At 32.6% G+C, this 20,243-nt stretch overlaps 1 protein-coding gene across 4 annotated transcripts in view; it reads left to right on the top strand.

Moving 5' to 3' along the window:
• The first annotated feature begins 4,110 nt into the window (after nt 1-4,110).
• The window catches only part of LOC128192408 (transient receptor potential-gamma protein-like), a 76,473-nt gene continuing 60,340 nt past the window's right edge, over nt 4,111-20,243 (top strand). The window contains exons 1-2 of one of the 4 annotated variants that reach the window (XM_052865050.1): nt 4,111-4,186; nt 6,062-6,140. In XM_052865050.1, coding sequence (XP_052721010.1) covers nt 6,105-6,140 — 36 coding nt within the window. In that variant the 5' untranslated portion in view covers nt 4,111-4,186; nt 6,062-6,104. The other 3 variants (XM_052865049.1, XR_008244546.1, XM_052865052.1) reach the window with 3 other exon arrangements.

Below are 20,243 nucleotides of genomic sequence, written 5' to 3'. Positions count from 1 at the left end.
TATTCTATAATATTGTATCATACGATTTTGTTTAATATGATATTAGTTTCTGTAATAATAGAATTATATCACATGAAATTGTATAATATGTACTGTTATATTATATAATATCGTATCATACAATATTGTATAATATGATATTGGTGCATAATATGATATATTATCACATCACATGAAATTGTATTGTATGATATTGTAAGATATATTATTGTATCATATGATACAATATGTATAATATAATATAATTTATATAATATTTTATTTTATCACATAATATTGTATCATTTGATATGATACAATGTTGTATCAAATAATATTGTATCATATGATACAATATCATATTATGTATCAAAAATGATACAGTATCATACAATATCATACTATATTATACAATATAATATCATATGTTTCAATTTTATGATGTATTATGTAATATGATATTGTAATATAATACTATATTGTTTTATATATATTATGATATTGTATTATTTGATCAAATACAATAACATATAACACAATACAATGTATATCATATGTTACAATATCATATCTCATTATTGTTTATTATTGTATTATATGATATAAGTTGTAATTATGATAGGATGCAATATTTAATTTTATATTATTGTATTGATTAACATATGAACATATGATTATCATGCAATTTTTTAACAGATGATATATGATATTGTGTCAAAACAGAATCCATGAATATCCAAGATCATATAGTATGATTTTCATTTAATATGATAAAGGTGGTCTCATAAAGGTGAAGTCTCATAAGGGTAATGTCTCGTCTCGGTGAGCTTTGTAATCTGTGATTACCTACGTTTATATAATATAAGACTGTTAAATACCTGTAGTAACCAATGTTTTGTATGGTATTAAAGATTCAAAATTGACATGGTAAAATTCCTTAGACATCTAGATATTCATTCCCAATAAAAGAGTATTTCAATATATTACAGAACCTAAAAAGGATAAATCTCGCTTGGTTCTTGGCTGCTGTCAACACTTTCCAAGCATCCCTCAGTGAGAATTTATTTTTTTTCAAATTATCACATTAGGAACACTAATTTGACTAATAAATGGCCACCTGAATTTTTCAACTTATTTGATCCTAACAGTTTATACTTGTAAACCAAAATATTTACATTTTCCCGTGTCATTGCCTGTGATAACACTACGCATTGATTTTGTACCATACAACCAATAACTTCAAATGACGCCAAATTGAGGTGCCAGCGACGTTTGCTTATTTATATTTGGAAATTTAATCATACGATGGCTTAAAATTATATAAATATAAGTAATAAGGAATCATTCTTTGAATATTATAAGGTGATAATTTTGGTCCGGGCGTGATCAAATCTATCATAAAGCCATTTGGGCTTTATTGGATTTGATCACGCCCCGACCAAAATCATCACCTCATAATACTCAAAGAATGATTCCTTAATCAATAAGTCAATTAATTAATAAATAATGACATATATATCATAGCAAGCCAAGGAACAGAGGAGAGATTGTTTCCCATGGCTTTCAAAGTCTGGAGCTAATTCAATATTCCACCAGACAAAATAAGGATAAAACTATAGGATAAAAGCCTTGTTCTCATGTAATAAATTCACAAATTATATACTGTACATTTTTGACTGGGTAAGGGAGCAACATTTGATTTGTTTGACCCAAAGACAGAAATGTTGCTGAAGGCCAAGGACAAAATTTGGCAAAAATTCCAACAAATTATTTGTTGCCAAGATCCCAGTCAACAACTGCTTTGTTATGTACCCTTTATACTTTAGATGCAAATATAATTTCAAGTAGCAACCAGCCATGCAAACGACCTTTTGGCTATTTACGATCCGCCAAGATGAAACGAATATTACGACATGGCATCCAAACAATATTTATATTCGACTGGCTTATGGATTAACATCAAATTTGTTAAACTGGTTGAATTAACATTCGTTGTTTGGACTTTTTGTATGTAAGAACTATTATAAAGGGAATAACATTATGGATAAGTATTAATGTAAAATATAATAAGAAAACTTGTGTTTTACATATTACTTATTTAATACATGTACAAATGTTCTGTAAAATACAATGTACATATGTACTCACAAGATATGTTATGACATTTTAAAGAAAGAGTTTAGTTTAAGAATAGAATGTTTTATAATAGGGCTAAAAAAGAGAAAACTAAAACAAAATAGCTAAATCATAGCCTAAAAGAAAACAAAATATTCCGTAAATAATTATCTAAATAATTTTCAAACTAATTTAGAAATAACTAAGAGAGAAAGAGAGAGAGAGAAGATATATATATAATGTAAACAAATTCAGTAAATGTATACACTTGTATACAATAGAGTATGGTTAACATATTAAAACAAATGTAAAAACTTCAATTGAAATAATCAAATGTCTTTTAAGAAAAAAATAAAGCTTTAGTATTACAAAACAATGAAATAACAAACAAAATACATTTACAATTTTACATGCTTTATAGTGGTCTTTGGAAGCAGAACATTCAGAGCATGCAATGAACTAGTTACTCTTGTTATTTTTAATTTCGGTAAGAGCATATTTGTTCACAGTTTTTCAAGTTTCAATATTTCACTATTGACTACTTTTTTTCACAAAAATGTAGTTCAAGCTGTGATCTTTTTCGACAATTTAAATGCATATTATGACTTCTGCGATAGTGACGATTAAGATCCTTCCTCATACCAAACATAGAACCACACACTGAGCATTTGAATTGCTTACAATGCACACGTTTAGTGTGATCTTCCACTTGTTGCTTTTTGGAGGAAACAAACTTGCAAGCCAGACACTGAAATTGCACCCCATCTTTTGTTTTCACTTGTTCAAAGAGACCTGAACTTGATTCCACAGGCTCAAACTTTATCTTTGCAAAATGCAGCGGTTTATCTGTTACCTGCGCTGCTGTTGAAGAAGGTATTTTAGATGTTGCAGTGGCCATGTCATCTCTAGCACTCCTTAAACTAGCATCTTTGCTTTTTTCATGGGAAGTTTGCTCCTGTTCTGAATGGACATTAGATTCCGATTGATCTTGAGAGGCTGAAGGTTCAGATTGTTTAATTCTAGAAACTAACATTTCATTTTCTTGAACATTTGAAGACTGATCAGCTTCCATTAAAGTTGACTGATTTTGTTGATTTGTGTTATTTTCTTTTCCATTTGCAATACCAATGCTATCTTTGCTTACACTGTCTTTCAAATGAACTGTGTCTGGTTGACTTGTTTCTTCTATTTTCAGTAAGTGGAAATCGGACAATCTTGATCTCCCTTCACAATGTTGTTTGTATTCTCTGCCATAAGTCACGCAATTTCGTTTGTTTTTATGGTGTCGTCGGAGATCTTTGCGCAATCCAAAACCTCTGCTGCATTTTCTGCATTTGTATGGACGTATGTGTGACCGTATCTTGTGTACAACAAGATTGTGTCTTTTATGTCCTACATAGCTACATATGTCACAAATATAGACAGTGCGGCCATCTAAATCTAATTGAGGTTTCACTTTGCAGAGTTCTGACTTGTAATGAAAGTCCAAGTCAAATGATTCATCATCGTCCTCAATAATACCGTGGACATCAATGTCAGCGTCCATTGCCAAAGATGGAGTTTCTCTCAAGTTTCTTTCGATATTTGTACTTGAACTGCTTTCATTCATAGGAGAAAAAATCTGCTCTTTCGCCTCACTAGTTCCTTCTATAAATGGTATATCACTAGGGCCTCCAGCAGACCCATTAGTTCCCGGCATCGGTGTGTTTAAGGATCTAAAAAAGAGAAAGGCTGTCAGCATGTCATGCGCTTTTTTCACGGATTCCCAGGAACCGAGCAATTTATCGCTGCCGCCGTCGTGAACGTGCACCACACCGACGCAATCACAAATTTTTTGAAACATGGCATTTTTTCGAAAATCGTGAAACTCCTCCATAAACTGAGAAGAGAATACTGCGTATGTTTGATCGAATATTGTCATATTTTGACCGTATCAGTCCGTATCTGTAAAAGGAGTGAAAGGTGCTGGACAAGTCGTACTCGGTTTAGTTGATGAATAAAAGAGTAAGCAAGTCGAACTGATAATATTCGGAGAGAAGTTTCATCACTTCAAGATTTATTTCCAGACAGAGGCACATGTTTTCATTCGACGGTATGTTGTGTCACTTTAAAAATTTAAAACATTATCATCAGGTTTATCAAAAACAACATATTGATTTTACAATAGATTAATTCTATTCTCGGACAGGCATAACCTATGTATAGCTATGCATGTCCACCTCTTAAAAGAGAATACTGTTGAGAAACATGCAAATATATTATCTTGAAAATGTGCATGATTGTTTTCCCCCCGTAATAATGGTGATAATCTTAAATTTAATATAAAAACTGTTTAACATATATATATATATAGCTTTATCATGATGAGACTATAATTAATTTAGTTTTACAGCTAGACCTGACAAGAGGGAGTAAATCGACCAAGGATGAAGTGCTAATGGTACCATTCTGGGTACAGATGATGAGATCGGAGTTTTACAATCATGCCAACTGTATTTCCTTTGGGAATTTGCCTTTAATTAGTTTAAAATCAATTTTAATGAGTTTATATATGTAGCAATTAACATGCAACTGAACAGATACTAAATTAAGCATTCATTATAACCCTAACTTTAAATGAAAAAATCCCAGAGTTCTCCAGGGTTCTCTAGAGTTCTCTGTTTAGTAGGACCAGGGTATGTATACTATATAAGGGGAAAAAAACATTCAAAGGGCTGGACTAATTGTGATGATCAGAAAGGTTTAATTGCTGGTGTCATATCTTTATGCAGATTGGAATAGCACCTAGTGACTTAGATTCAGGGGGTCAAGGTTCGAAGCACGGTCTGCTTGATCTGTCATATTATATCTCCAACCTGTTACACATTCAAGTTTGGCAGTTAACAATTAATTAGATGTAACCAAAAAAAATATCCACAGAGTTGTTCTCAGTGGCAAATCTTTGCTCTTAAAATTGAGTTGATATTTGTCTATTATATTATTATAAGTAAATTTGTTACATTTAGACGATTTTAATAAAACCACACCTGTGAAAGGGGTGATACAATTTTCAGGATCAACACACTAATGAAATGATTAACTCATAAAGAATATTATTAAATACACTTGTAATGTAAAATGTCGAGATAAGTATAGACAAAGCTTTGTCCATTTTGCCAAAATAAATTCTTACTAGTAGGACATAGAAATATATCTGGCAGTCATGTGCAATGTTTAAACCAATGAAAGTATAATATGTCAGTCAGAAGGAAAACAATTGAAAATGTATGTATATATTGGCTAATAAATCTAATTATAGGCTATAGAAGATATATGCATTGCCACAGAATTAAAATTTAATGGAATGAACTTTTAACCTTTGAATTACTTCTACTATTCTAAATGGTGATCATTTATTAATGTCAATTTAGTGGATGCAAATTTCCGCGGTCCTGATTTTTATCAGTGTGTTGATCATGTTGCGAGATCATTCCTCGTTGGTTATTGATCCCAAGAAATGTCCATGTTTCTTTTGACAGTAATGATGCACTTATTTAAATAAGTCGATCTATCACTGTTAAAGTGGTTACAATATAAAACGATACATTTCCTAGATTGTGTAGCCAATTTCTCAACGTACTTGATCTTTGTATTTTGTGTCGTAGCTAGGCTATTCCCTTTGGAAGAATCAACCTTTGGCTAAGTGTGATTGAAACAGGAACCTTGGGATTTTTTTTCTCTATGAAACTCTCAGAAAGGCTTATTCCTCTTGCAAGAATCTTAAACCAAATTTATACTCCTCCTGTCAGATATTCATGAACTCTGAGATTGTTGAGGTTGAGTTTATTTGTTTCTGATATTGGTGATGATAAAGATATCAATCTCTGACTCCCTCTGATTGAAACATTTAAATGCCTTCATATGATTCTCTACCCATTAAAATCTAATTTTTGATGACTGTTGCCTCGCTGCTGTTTTATTGCTACAGGTTTTAATCAGACTGATGGAGTGATCGCAAACAACTGGATCGAATGAAGCGTCGCAACCAGATTTTTTCCTCGGCCATGGTGAGTACTTTCATATTCATATTTCTGGTCATCAACAAATGTAATTATTAATATACCGTTAATCAATCATTTTTAATTTTTCACTCACTTTAATGCTGATAAATTGAATTTACATGCATCCCTATTATTTGATTAGTATATTGATTAAAACTCATCAAAACAAGTTAACAAACTGGCAGATTTCGAGAATATGACCAGCCCCCTGTAAAATTATGCATTCATCTTAAAAAAAGATTAAGTCCAGATTTTACAGTTTCTAAAAAAAGAACAGTTACAGTATTTTGCTTATCAGTATAACAGATATCTCATAAAATACTAAGATTTAATATGATATACAACATATTAATGTATTTTCCCCAAATGGTCAATTTAAGGAAAAAATATGCGTCCTTTTATTGATCTCAATTTGAATTCAAAATGACTCTTTTATACATGGGTGTAATTAAAGCTGAGGTCATGCATGCAACCATCAAAATGGGCAGAATCTTTGGTCACCTTTTGCCTTTTGAAATTTTTCCTTGTTAATATAATCATTTCATTTAAATATATGTGCAAATAAACAGATTCTTGCATATAAGGTCCATTTTGGCATTTTTTTGCTATATTTCGTAATTAGCTGTAAATTGATATTAAATTAATTTTGTATTGATTGATGACTTCATTCCTGCATGGGCATAGCATCCAAATATTCTGGCTGGTAATTACAATTCAGCTCTTGATAAATTAAGTGATATAGTGAAATCTTTATTGAGTTGGTGTACGTGGGCCAAACCCGTTTTAACATTGATTTCAATGTAACCATAAATAAAGAAAGGTCTTTATTTATGGTTGCATTAAAATTAATGTTAAAACGGGCTTGGCCCCTGTGGTACTATCTTTAAAGTTGGCTGACTTTAGTTTTCATTGTGCACACTTTTGCAAATTCCTGTTAAATATCATGTATTTACACTTTTTTGAAATTGCCTGTAAATTAACATTGTTTTTTTTAAATTGAACACTATAAAGCAATATACAGATAAAAAAATTTTTTAGATTTTTTAAAGATTTTTTTTTCTAAACTTGATTTTTCTATCATTTGGTGAATGAAAGTTGCCATTGTGCTGCTTTTATGATGTCATGATAAAATGAAGCTTTGTACGAGTACATTCATTTATAAGAATTAATGACATAAAAGAAAATGTTTTGGTTTCATTCTTAACTTTGGTATCTGCCATTTAATTTTTTCATGTAGTAAGAATGTAAATAAATATTATTCATCTTATGAGTAAGTCCCCCAAATGAACTTTTGAGACCAATAGTTGTATGCAATAAGTAAGATTTTAGAAATTCTTGAAGTTCTTTCTCACAGACCATCTCTTATTTTAAGCCCATTGATTGATATGATGTAACAATTAAAATTTGCCAAAAAGTGAATTGAAATGAGAAGATAAGATACCATATCTTGTTTTGCACCTAGCTCTCATTTTTGCATTGGATGCTGTGAACATTTCTTTCATTTCAATAGACAGTGAAAATGGCTTAAAAGTGGTCATAGAGCTTTGATATTGGATCTTCAGAAACTCATACCTTTGGTACCACGTGTTTGTGGTACATTAGTTAGTTTACAATAAGTCTTTCGGAGAGTCAACGTTTTAATCCACAGAATTACCAGAAATGTTGATAATTGATTACATTCATCCATAGTTTTCATTCTCTGATGATATGCATGTATTCATCAATGTATGTCAAGTTATGCGCATTATTTATAAATGCTCTTAGAGATGGCTTTGATAACAGAAATCAAAAGAAAGAACAGAATAAATTGCAGATATTTGTAAGAATATCTGGGGACAAGCTCGGATTAGGGTCTTTTGAACGAGTTACAAGATACCTAGCACTTTTTGTTCTTGAGCGTGAGATCTGAACATTTCCTAAATGTGCCTCAAATATAAATTTGCATGCAGACAAAATCTCAGACACTGAGAATTATACAGGTTAGTGTTGCAAATAGATTTCAATCAGGAAAAAATGTAGTTCCAACAATATTCTGTTTCTATTGGAGAACAAACTAAATTGAAATTCCATGCAAACTTTATGGAATGTATTTTTAATTCAAAGCAAGGTACAGGTATTTAATATTAATTTCACAAAAGAAATGCATTAAAGAAATCAGACAAAAATTCTACAATGCAAAATTTGATATATTTTCTTGTGATACCAGATATAAAATGAACAAACACAATTAATGATGTGGATATTTCCACATGTTGATGAATACGGGGAAAACCAATACAATTATTATTTCCACATTATAGATAAGTTTCTCTTGGAAATGGTACAAGGTAATTTAGTGTGCAGGTAAATGTTACTGACACAAAATCTTTCTTCATTCATATTTGATGTAGATATAAATGTAGATTACTCCTTTTGTGAGAAGATGTTTTGTTAAAACTTTTTACATATATGGTGGAAATTAGTAAAATGTGCTCAGTTTTTCCATTTTCCTTATAACTACAATGTTATAAGTGTACCATCTCCTAAAGCCTGATCCGGACCATAAAGCTCTCTCATCATGCTTTTGAAGGGCAGTCTGACATGCCCTACCCTACCCACCCTCCCCCATAGATCTGCACATGCAACTGTTGAGTTAATGCCAGATGCCAGGTTTGACAAATGACTACAATGTTGTATCCTCTCGGCATTCTAGGTGTTGGTCTGTGAAGTTTATCTGTAGTTATTGGGAGACTGACAACAGTTACCTCTCTTCGTCTAGAGTCATTGATCTAAATAAAGAGGAACTGTCCAGTTGTGTATTGACTTTCTATGACTGTAACAATTGCTATAGATCTTGAATCCAGAACATAGATGGAAGCAATGGATGCCGGAGCTGTCAATATTTTACATAAACTGATTCCCTTGTGAATGGTCTCATTATCTCCTTACAGTTTGATAGTTATAACTTGATTGCCTTTTGTGGCGACCTGAGAGTGGTGGTCATTTGCCGTCAAAGTGTGCCAATAAATTCAGATTAATCGATACTGCACACATCCAAATTAAAGCTTTTTGTCAAGTGTGCAATAAATGTAGTCTTAAATACTTTATCTCTTTACAAGCTTTCAGAAGTAAGAACAATTCTAATTTTGTCTATATATAGAGACGCTTTTCATGTTAGACAAGAGTTTCTGCACTAATATGCCTATTTCAGCTTAAATTTATATGTGCTGTACATACCATATAGGATATATATTTTATGTTTTCTTTATGCTCCTAACCATTTCAGAAAGTCTTTTCTTTAAGTACCAGTAATCAGATGCTAAAGAGGGGTTCAAATACTGGTACTGTGGTTTCATTATTATTCAAGGGTATCAATTTTCGTGGATAAAGTAAAAATCGCAGTTTCAAGGATATGTAAATTTGTGGCCAAATGACCCTACCAATACAAAATGTTAATAGAAATTGCACTTCAGTGAACACTTAATTTCGTTGATCAGCTTAAAAACGAAATCAACAAAAATTGGTATTCAACAAATATTGATGAAAAGACAGTACTCAAAAGGTGTTTCAGTTATTGAGATCTTTAATTAGAGGGGTGAAAACCACTGGCTATTGAAAATAATAAGACATTGGATCCTGATTGACCAGTTAAGGGAAAACTGTTAACTTGGTGATTTTAATGTTTATTTTTAAAGTACTGGAACATTGAAATATGACTGAGGCAGATTAAATTTGTGGGGAAAATATCATAATTACTTCCCTGTAACCATCTGTTCCTAATATCTTCTAAATGAATTATTTTTTGTTGTGTGTTAATTACACAATGTATTAATATATAAAGATAAAGTTGACAAATTAATGATTAAAGCTACCAATAAATTCATGGTTTTATCTGTAAAGAGTAAAAAAAAACATCAATTTTGTTATCACCAGAACATTTGAGATTAAGATTATCATGACCTAAATTTAACCCCAAAGTAAATTTTTTTCTCAAATGATAATCAATGCAGCTAGTTGCCTGGCTATCTTTGCTGTCAGAGAGGAAGTTGTAACACATGATTAAGGAATTTGTCTGAGAACGAAATCAATTTGTTGTTGTGAATTTGACAGATTTTGATATCATTTGGCAGTTTTCCTTATTTGGGGCAAGCTCTTTGTTTGATCAAACTAGATCATCCATAGGAAAAAAAAACCATATACATTTACCAGTAGTTACAGATGAAAGATGACATGTGTGCTGATACTGTGTCTGCATTTTTGTCAAGGGAGTAAAAAAAAGGATAATGTTAAACAACCACTTATGCAGGAAAATTTCCAAGAAAAGCAAGAATTTTTTTTTCTTTATCAAATACTTGATCTAAATCAATTGTTCTTCTAAAGATGAGGGTTTTGGAGAACAGATCCTGTACATAGTTCGATCAGTATGGCTCTGTAATCCTATTTAAACTGATACTTCCTTGAAGATCCTTTCATCATATAGCTGCATGATGCTGATTTATAGAAAAGAAATAAAAAAAATTGAAAATTACTGCTGGTTGTTATAGACTTACAGCTCAAATATCAGGGAATAATTGGTGGGGATCATTATATTTTAAGCTCACCTAGAAGACTGTTTGTCCTTGTGTCTTCCTGTCCTCTGTAAACTTTTTATATTTTCCAATTCTCCTTAATCATGTAACTGAACCAATTTAAACTAAACTTGACATAAAGCATCTTTGGATGAGAAGGATAAATTCATCCCTATGAAGGATTACCCTCTTTTCAAAGGATAGTCAAAATGGGGGAGGCATTTGAAAATGCTTCTAGAAGGATGAAAGATAAGGTTCTTAAACTCAATCAGTGTATTTTTTATTCTGATACACAATTCTGATAAAAGAAAATTGAAGAAAGGAGGATATGAACAGACAGTGTACAAAGCTGTCAACATCTTTGCACATTTGTTTAGAACGTGCATGAAAAATATAGTGAACTTGCTGTTTTCCATCACCCAGGATATATTACGCAGTAGGTCGTATGAAAACTGATTAATCAGGGTAAGATTTTATAGCCCTTCTGGTTTATAAAATCCTGTTTGATCCCAGGTCCCCTGGAGTTTTAACAAAGGGAAATTTGCCATCCTTAATTTCATAGGAAGTGAGCTCAACCAAGTGCTTTGTTCAGGATAAAATATGATCATCTCTACTTGCATTTTATTTATATTAGGAAAGCCAGACAGTGGTATAAAGGAAAGGATGCTATCACCATGGATAGATGCTAATGTAGAATTGATAAATAAAAATCATTAATCAGGCATGGAAATAGTGGACAGACGACTGCAATAATCAAGGGACGACTGTCAAATGATTTCAGTCCAAGGAATCAAATCCCAAATAAAGCCAAGTTTAAATAACCCCAAATCTCATTTCAGAGGATGTATCTTCTCGGTAAAATGGCTTCTGAATGGAAGTGTTTTCCCATCTCTGTCTTTCCTGTCACACAATATCAGGGTGTCTGACAGCCGGAGAAAATGAAATTGTACTAGCCTGAGAGTCTACTAAAATGACTTGGATAATCTCTCTCTCTCTCTCTCTCTCTCTCTCTCTCTCTCTCTCTCTCTCCTGTATTTTCAAATCTATACTACTATATTAATTAAAATAATAGACTTGAATTTTTGGGCTTTAATACCAATAAATCGGAAGAGTACTGTCGTCTTTTGTTTTATTTATTTTTAACATCATTGGTACTTGAAGATTACCAATTTGTTTTCTTTTTTTCTCAATTAGCTTCGCTAATTAATAATCAACGAAAATTCCTCAAAAGATCCTGGAATTCCTCTGGATTTGTCGGATTTGACAATCTTGCGCGTGCGCAATACATTCATGCTAACAGGATCTTTAGTTTATGTTTCCACAATACAATATTTCCATGAATAAACTCAGAAACAATACACAAATGTGTACAGTTTCATCGGAAATTTGCTTTATATTCTGTTCATATATATTTATGATTTCTTATGAGAGAAATTATAAGATAACAATTATACATATCAGCTTAGTACTTACTTTTGTCTTCGTGATGGCGAAAAAAATATTTGATATCATGCAAAAAAATTCACATTGTATTTCTTAGGAGAGTGAAGAAAGAATTTTTATCGTTAAAATGATAAATGTCCAACGGACCTGGTTTTACGATAGAATGTGTTCCGTGTATTGTGTCTGTAGCAAAGAAAATATGTGTATGTTGGTGAAAAGGTGTTGAATTCATCAATTATATAGATTAAATTTTAGATGAAAGGCATTTACAGTCTCAAAAAGGTTTATTAGGATAAATTTGACTGTTATTTTCAATGCAACTTCAATTTTCTGTTACATTACGGGTATATGGGAACAGAGACATGTTTATGTCTCTGATTGGAGGCATTCTAACTATGGCGAGGGCCTTTTTCGAGACACAGTAAGATTATTCTTACTAAAAAAAGTGTAGTGAAATTGATAGCATTATTGTAGGTTTATAGCTTTGTTATGTAGATGTCAATAATACGGTGTGTCAATGTATCTATTTCATAATTGTCCGATATGCATTGTCAACCCGTGCACGCACGGGTCAAAGTCTAGTATATTATAAAATGAAAGATAAATTTGTTCATTTGTTTTAAACAATCTTTTGATGGTTGACTTTGCTTAAGGTATGGTTTGTTTCACTCATGCCACAGCCAAACTCCAGGATGAGTTGGATCTAGGCTTTATATTCTTACTCTCCTCCCTCCCTCAATACATGTAGCTACGTCAAACTACTGTATACTTAAGGTGGTGTGGGACATCTGTCGATATTAATGTGGATTAAAGTACATTATGATTAAAATACTTTCACCAGTTTAGAACTTTAAAATTTTACAATATTTAACCCAAAAATGTGTTTTATAAATTTTTGGAAAGTTAAAAACTTTAAAATCCTCAACAAGATTCAAACTCATGACTTCAAGATTCTTAGCGAACCCACTGGGCTATGCTGTTGTGTACGTGACAATTATGAGAAAGAAAATATTTATAAAATTACATTTGATTTTATTGTTTATTTAAATAAATAGTACGCCACAACATAGATTGTAGGTTTCCGAACCACCTTAACTCATACATGCCTGTCTTAATTCTTACAAAATTATCATTGTATCAGTCAGGTTCATGTTTCACAAGGAAGTTACAAAGTAATTTGTTTCTCAAAATTTTATTTCGAAAGTAATAACTTTTATTACTTTACTATGTTCATGTTTTTTTTTTTTTTACAAACTCTGCAAATTCCAGAAAGGGGGGGGGGGGGGAGGGGGCTCTGGACCCGCCTCTAGAGCCATGCATGCACCACTGTATAATTAAGAAATATTCTGAATATACTACTGTATTAATGGTTGCCCAATGCAACCATTAAGTTTTTCAGAAGAATTGAAAAAGCAGCTTTCCCTGAGGGATTGAATTCTACTTGATTGCTCGCTTTAATTATAATGTAACGTAATACATATGAGGAATTCATATCCAATAATCCAGATTTACTCAAGCTTGATTGATGTGATTATATCACCAAGAAATTGTTTACAGATCTTAGTGTTTCTGTATAACAATGGCACAGACATTGATTTTATTTCCCTCTGTTGTCTCCCAAAAGATTTATTGTAATGAAGTTTGATCAAATGTCCTTGTTGAATTTGGATACCTGTGAGTATGGAAAAGCAATTACTGTTCAAATGAATCCAATCCCAAGTGAAGTATACAGCAGGTTCTTTAAGCTAATGTTTTGCAGTTGTCATTTAAAACCAAAAAAAATGTAAAAAAATCTCTTAATGAGAATGAGATTGATCGCCGAGTTCCATCTTGCATCAAACTCTCTCTCTGGTGCTATTAATGGAAGAATTATCCCTAAGCTTATGCAAAAATGTTCCCATTTGACATCAAGAAATCACTTCAATGGGACGGAATATTTTCCATTAGTCAAGATTCTTTTAACCGATCTGATGTCTTGTTCAAGCAAAAATCAGCTGCATTCTGCTCTGTGTGCTGGTTTACCATTCCTGGTTTTAATTTCTCCGATGTTGTGGTGTACACAGAAAATGATGTGTTTTTTGCCTGACAATGGCGCTTTATCCCAAAAAGCAACACTTTACTAAACAGACATGCAATTCTACAATACACTTTACATGTGTCTAAACATGACAATGTTGGAAATGGAACATGTTAACATGTTCTCTTTCAAACAGAGAAACATTGTTACGGAAAAAGTACCGTATTTCACGGAATTTAGGTCGATACGGTTTATTGGGCGAAGGAGGCCGTTTTCAGCCATAAAATAAAAAAAAGTATAAATAGGTCGACTTCGAAGAATTGGTCGAAAAATTACGGCTAGTTCTAATGAATAAATGGTTTAAACCAATAACGTTATCATATAGTAGCCTTTAATCTTATTTCACAGTTTTAAACAAAAGGGAAATAAAATGTATTTTATGAAAACATCGTAAGAAAATGTCTGAAATTGCGTCAAAATTTTCAAACCAAATAATTCAGTACGGCCGGTTTTAATTTAAGATCGTTTTTTATTACTTCCCTGCCATGTGTACAAACTGGTGTTAACTGGGGGATAGTTACCTAGCCTTGAGGCATGACTACGGTAGCACATGCCACCCTGTGTCTCTATGTGACTTTTTACTGTGCATATACACACGAGTCAACCTCTGATCTTATTGAAGCCTGCAGGCATGAGTAGCACGTGCCGAGAGTTCAACTGTGTATAAATAAAGTCAGCGCTACCCAGACTGATTTCAGAGACACCTGGCTAAAATTTCATCGAAAGTTTTATGTTGAATATACAGAAAAAGACTTGTTCATGTATTCTATTATGAAAACAAATTGTTTTTTTTTTTATTTCTACCCGACGATATTTCCCCCCGTAATTACCCTTTGTACGGTTCTCATTTTACTTTTACCGCGCGAAATCGATTTCCTGTTTATCGTAAGCACACGATCAAAATGCATGACAGCATTTAATGATTCAGTCAGTGATCTAAGTAAGAAATGTAAGAAGAAATAAATCGATTTACATTTAATTTTGTTTAAATGATAAATTACTACAGTATATTGATTAAAATCCATACGATTTTTACACAGAAATTCAAGCAGTATTACAGTAAACACTCATGATTTTATTGGAGGGTTGCATAAACTTTTGCAAAATTCCAACCAAAAAAAAAAAACATAAATTGGGCGAAGCGATGAATAGGGCGAGGTCCACATGTCAGGGGAAAAAAGTATCGACCTAAATTCCGTGAAATACGGTAACCATTGAATTTGGAAGTGTCAAAAAAGGAAAATATCGGAAAAAAATAATATTGAATCAGCTAAGCCTTGTGATCTCTAACCCATTTAGACCAATTTAAGTAAAAATTTAGAGAAATCCAAGAATTAAAATAAAGAGATTAAAATTTATGAAGAATCAGGGATTGTAGGAACTGCCTATTCACTTTGAAATATCAATGGTATTCGAGAAATGAATGACTGAGAAACTAAAGTTCAACTGTTTCACTGAAACTATATTCTGTCTCATAATACATAAATTTGAACATTCAAGTGATATTTTAAAAAAATTACTGTGTAAATCTACTGGTACTCATTTTCTCTGCCTCTTATAGGTTACACATGTGCAATAAAGACATTATAGGATTGCATTGGGTTTGGGCAAGTGACTTTTTAGTAGATGCCGATTACTGTTACCAATTTCAAACTACCATCGCAAATCAAGTTTCATTTTTTTTACAGATTAGTCAAATTTTTACCATTTTTAGACCTAAATTGCATTAATATGGCACAAATATACTATGAAATCCATTAAATATCAAATAGGACACAATGAATATAATTCATGTGACATTTGACACCTGATTAACTATGTTGATTGTGTAAATTCTCTCAGGACAGCTGTAGATACATGCATGTATAAATGGAGGTAAAGCACAAAAACACTCGAACAGGAGCAAAATGACACATATACTGTGCAATGTATTAGTCAATTCTCCATGCAATTTTATGGAAGTTATCACAATTTTATGTGCTAAACTATTAAGAATATCCAAATGTAAATTGTGGATTCCAACATATATAGATTGAGACAAATCTGATTAACTCAAGATTCAAGAATACCTGGTAATTGGCAGCGCCAATTTGAAAACATAAATCTATTCATCTATAGGTGTTGCAATGTAACAAGGAGATACACAGCAAATCTTTTCACATCCAATTTTCACAATTTGATTAAAAATTTAATCCCCAAAAAATCATTCCTTTCATCTCCCATTGTTTTTATGAAAAAATATAGATTATTCTTGGGGATTTGAACCAATTATAACAGTCGTTGCTAATTTTGATCACTGCAAAGCAGTCCTCAAATGTCTCGCGATCCATTATATTATTTTGTGGTAAACTGCATCTTGATCATGAAAATTAGTCTTTATGAACCAGTTTATCTCTGGTAATTCACGAAATGAAGTCTTTGCAAGTAAAATTTGGTTGACAGTTTATTCCAATTTACACTTTACAAAAGTTGTTTCCCTTTGCAGGGTCAACCAAAAGGTCAAAAGGGAAAAAAAACAATTTTCCCTTCTTTATGCTACCAAATATTTGGGCGTCCTGTGATGAAATCTCTCTTAATTAAATTTATTCTTTCAGTGTGTGGGTTGCTCCATCCTCAGGGGCAATTATGATATACCAAGGAAACTGACTTTTAACTTCTAAATTACAAATGCTACTGTGAGAAATGGTTTTTCCCCAAAGTTGGTGGCCAAGGGACATAACTTTTGGAAAGTGTAGATTGGTCTATATCCCCCAAACTGCCGTACATGTAAAATAGTGTACATGCAGTCCTCGACACAAACACACTTCAGTCTGTCCAATATCTGACATAATGGACAGATTTCAGCTTATAACCATAATAACTCACAAATATTCTCACGTGTCAATTTGGTTTGTATAAATTAATACTGTATTTATATTTTTGCCAAATCTGTAGATTGATCATAATCATACAGCCATATACATCATTGACTGTTTCTAGGAATTTATTCATTAATATTCAATCCTTCTAATAATGTATCATTCCCCCAAAAGAGGCCAGAGTTATCTTTAGATATATCATCCAAATTATCTTTTCTTAAACTGAACTTTTTTATAACGATAAGCTAAAGATTTAATGTTCATCCAGCTCTAAATTTCATTAACTTTTTGTTCTTTTTCCATAAGTGTTTTAGTTACTGGTCACAGACCTCACACATTGAGTATCAACATCTGGTAGGGCTTGGTGATTAACAACAATAAACATGAAATTGTCTGTCTAAATAGATCCAATAGACAATTTTGGGTCCTTGTTGCCTACATGCTCCATCATTGACCAAACCTCTTGATTTGTTCAGGGGTTAATGTGAACGCTGTCTTTTAATTAAAAGCCCTTTCTTATTGCATCACAATCAAACAGCCTCAGCAGTGAATATTGACAGTTAATGGATTTTAACTCAACCGGAAGGCTGGTGATCTTTTTTCTAACATTGGAAAAAGCTTTTTCTGTTTTGTCAATTTGAAGGAAAAAAGTTTTTTGACCCTCTGAAGATCTGATCAAGTGAGCAATGTTTTTTTATGCCTTCCTCTTTGACATTTCGTTGATTGCATCTATTTCATCTTCAGTTCGGACCCTAGCCTGTTGATTGAGGGTCGGTGCTCAATGCTGTTTGCTGCAGGCAAAGGGTTGCTGTTCCCTGCAATTGCTGTACGGCTTTGGAATGATTTGTACCCAACATCAACCTGTGTTGATAAAAGCTCTATTTTTTGTCAATAATAGACTGTGATTGACAGGTGTTAAACACTCCACACTCACAAAGAGCACTCAAATAGCAGATTAAAAGCCAAAAGGCTCAATCAATAGCCACTATCCTCGAATCTTGAAGGTTTAGAACTCGACCTATCATAGACACTTTGCAAGTGCATGGTCAAGGAAATTGTGCAATTTTGTCTAGTAAGCAATTTCCAGACCTAGAAAAGTAGTAGTTATTTATAGTCTGAGGATGCACGACAGCCACCATTACAGTCGAGCATTAAAGAATTTTATTGTTGGCTGTAATAGAACTTTAAGGACAATGTTTCTTCTATGTTTGTAATGGCAGGAAGATGTAGAAGATTCTAAAATTTTGCATGTCTTGTCTATTGAAAAATTTTGAAAGCAATTTTGTTGTAAACAGTATATGTAGTTACAGGTTGATATTTAAATCACCATAATTGAAAAAACATGTACCATACTTGTATATGTTCTAACCATCCAGATTATATCACAGTTGAAATTATGAAGTTTTTCACTCTTTGCAAATGAAGATGGATGGGAGGGGAACTATATCGGAATCACTATGTTCGGCCGTCTGCAGATGTGATTTAAAGTAAGCTTAAGTTTTGAAAAAGAGAAAAATGGAATCATTAGGTCCATCTGTCTATCTCTGAGTCTGTCCATCCATCTGTTTACCCTCCAACAGTTCCTCTGAGTTTTATGTCTGGTCCTTAACTTTTATGAGAAGAAAAATTAGATGCTAATATTTGGCAGGAAGGTTGCCTGTGACCAGAGGATATGTTATATGATCCTGATCGGAGATCGTATGCAAAGGTCAAAGTCATATCATCATCATCATTATTATAAGCATTCAAATAAAAAAGAGGACCTTCCCCCCAACCAGGGGATCTGTTCTTTTGTGACAGTAGGAACAACCCCCCCCCCCCCCCCCCCCCCCCCCCCACACACACACACATTGGAATCTGTTCTTTTGTGACATGTCTAGGAAAGTTTCAATCTTTTCTATGGTGAACTAGGAGAGATGGGAAACTGATTGCAATTAATTGGCTTAACCTGAGCAAAGATATGTCTGTGTCTTTCTGTCTGTCTATCTGTCTGTTGTTCTACTTTTGTCTTTAATAAAACAGGGGTATAAAGATGAAAAGGAGTCAGAGGAGAGGCCCTTTTTTTGTTCATTTAAAATGTGTAGATGTTGAATGAAAACAATTTTATTTACTTGCTCTTACATATTATTTTAATCAATAATTGTACGATTGTTAAAGAGCTTGAGATGAACTTTGCTGATGTTTATTGTGAACTATGAATCACTTTGAGCTGTGTGGGTAACTGTTTCAGCCGTCATCAAAGGGAGGATGTGGTAAGTGTATTTGTTCTCGGTGGTCACCGGTTTAACAACTACAAACTGAATCTTTATAAGTACAAGTATTTTTATGTGAATTACACATAGGTGGTAGAGCATGGTTCAAAAAGTGAGTAGATTCTGTCATATTTATCAATATAGTTGTGCATGATGTAAAAGGATGCCCAGAGGGGTTTTTCTGTACTAATACTTCAGTCATAATTTATCTACACAATTTGTGTTATCTATGGGAGCCAAGCCTTCCAATTATCTACACAGTATGCAGATGTTGGTACATTATGATCCTCATGCACTGGAGTTCAAAGCTCATTGAAAAGAAAAATTAGTGCATAAAAATAGTGCATAATGTTACTTTTTTGCTGTGTGTGGGGGGGGGGGGGGGTATCGTTTTGGCAAATGGGGTTATAAAACAGATAAATTAATGTTATTTTTGCAGGAAACGAAGATTTAATGCAAGTATGTGTGTTGGTATCCAGGACTATTGCATCCTACCGTCCCATTCTTCTGTTTCATTCATCCCCCCAAAGATAAAGTTGATGTTAATACCATATGATGCCTTAATAGATTTCATCTCCGCATTCATTAAACAATCTTTATAGTTTATACGTGTTCATTCATTTAAATGCAAATTCAACAACTGAACAGTCCCAGAATAAGACAGTAGGATAGAATGATCAAAGATTTTTATGAAGGCTTACCAAAGAATAAATTATAATCTCTAAAGACAGAGTGAGAGATAAACATGCCTATATTTATTGATATCCAGACTATAAGGACAATTTGCCTGATGCATCACTGCTTAATTTACACATATATAACTGATGTATTCGAAGCTGTCACATTCAAGTTGTCAATATATAAGATAATTATATGATAAGCAATTCAACCAGGTCTACAGTGGAGTAAAAGGGTTTAAGTGGGGACATATT

This window comes from Crassostrea angulata, chromosome 7 (assembly GCF_025612915.1).
Source record: "Crassostrea angulata isolate pt1a10 chromosome 7, ASM2561291v2, whole genome shotgun sequence".
Taxonomy (NCBI): domain Eukaryota; kingdom Metazoa; phylum Mollusca; class Bivalvia; order Ostreida; family Ostreidae; genus Magallana; species Magallana angulata.
The sequence above is the reverse complement of the archived record's forward strand: the minus strand, read 5'-3'. Positions and strand labels throughout refer to the sequence as shown.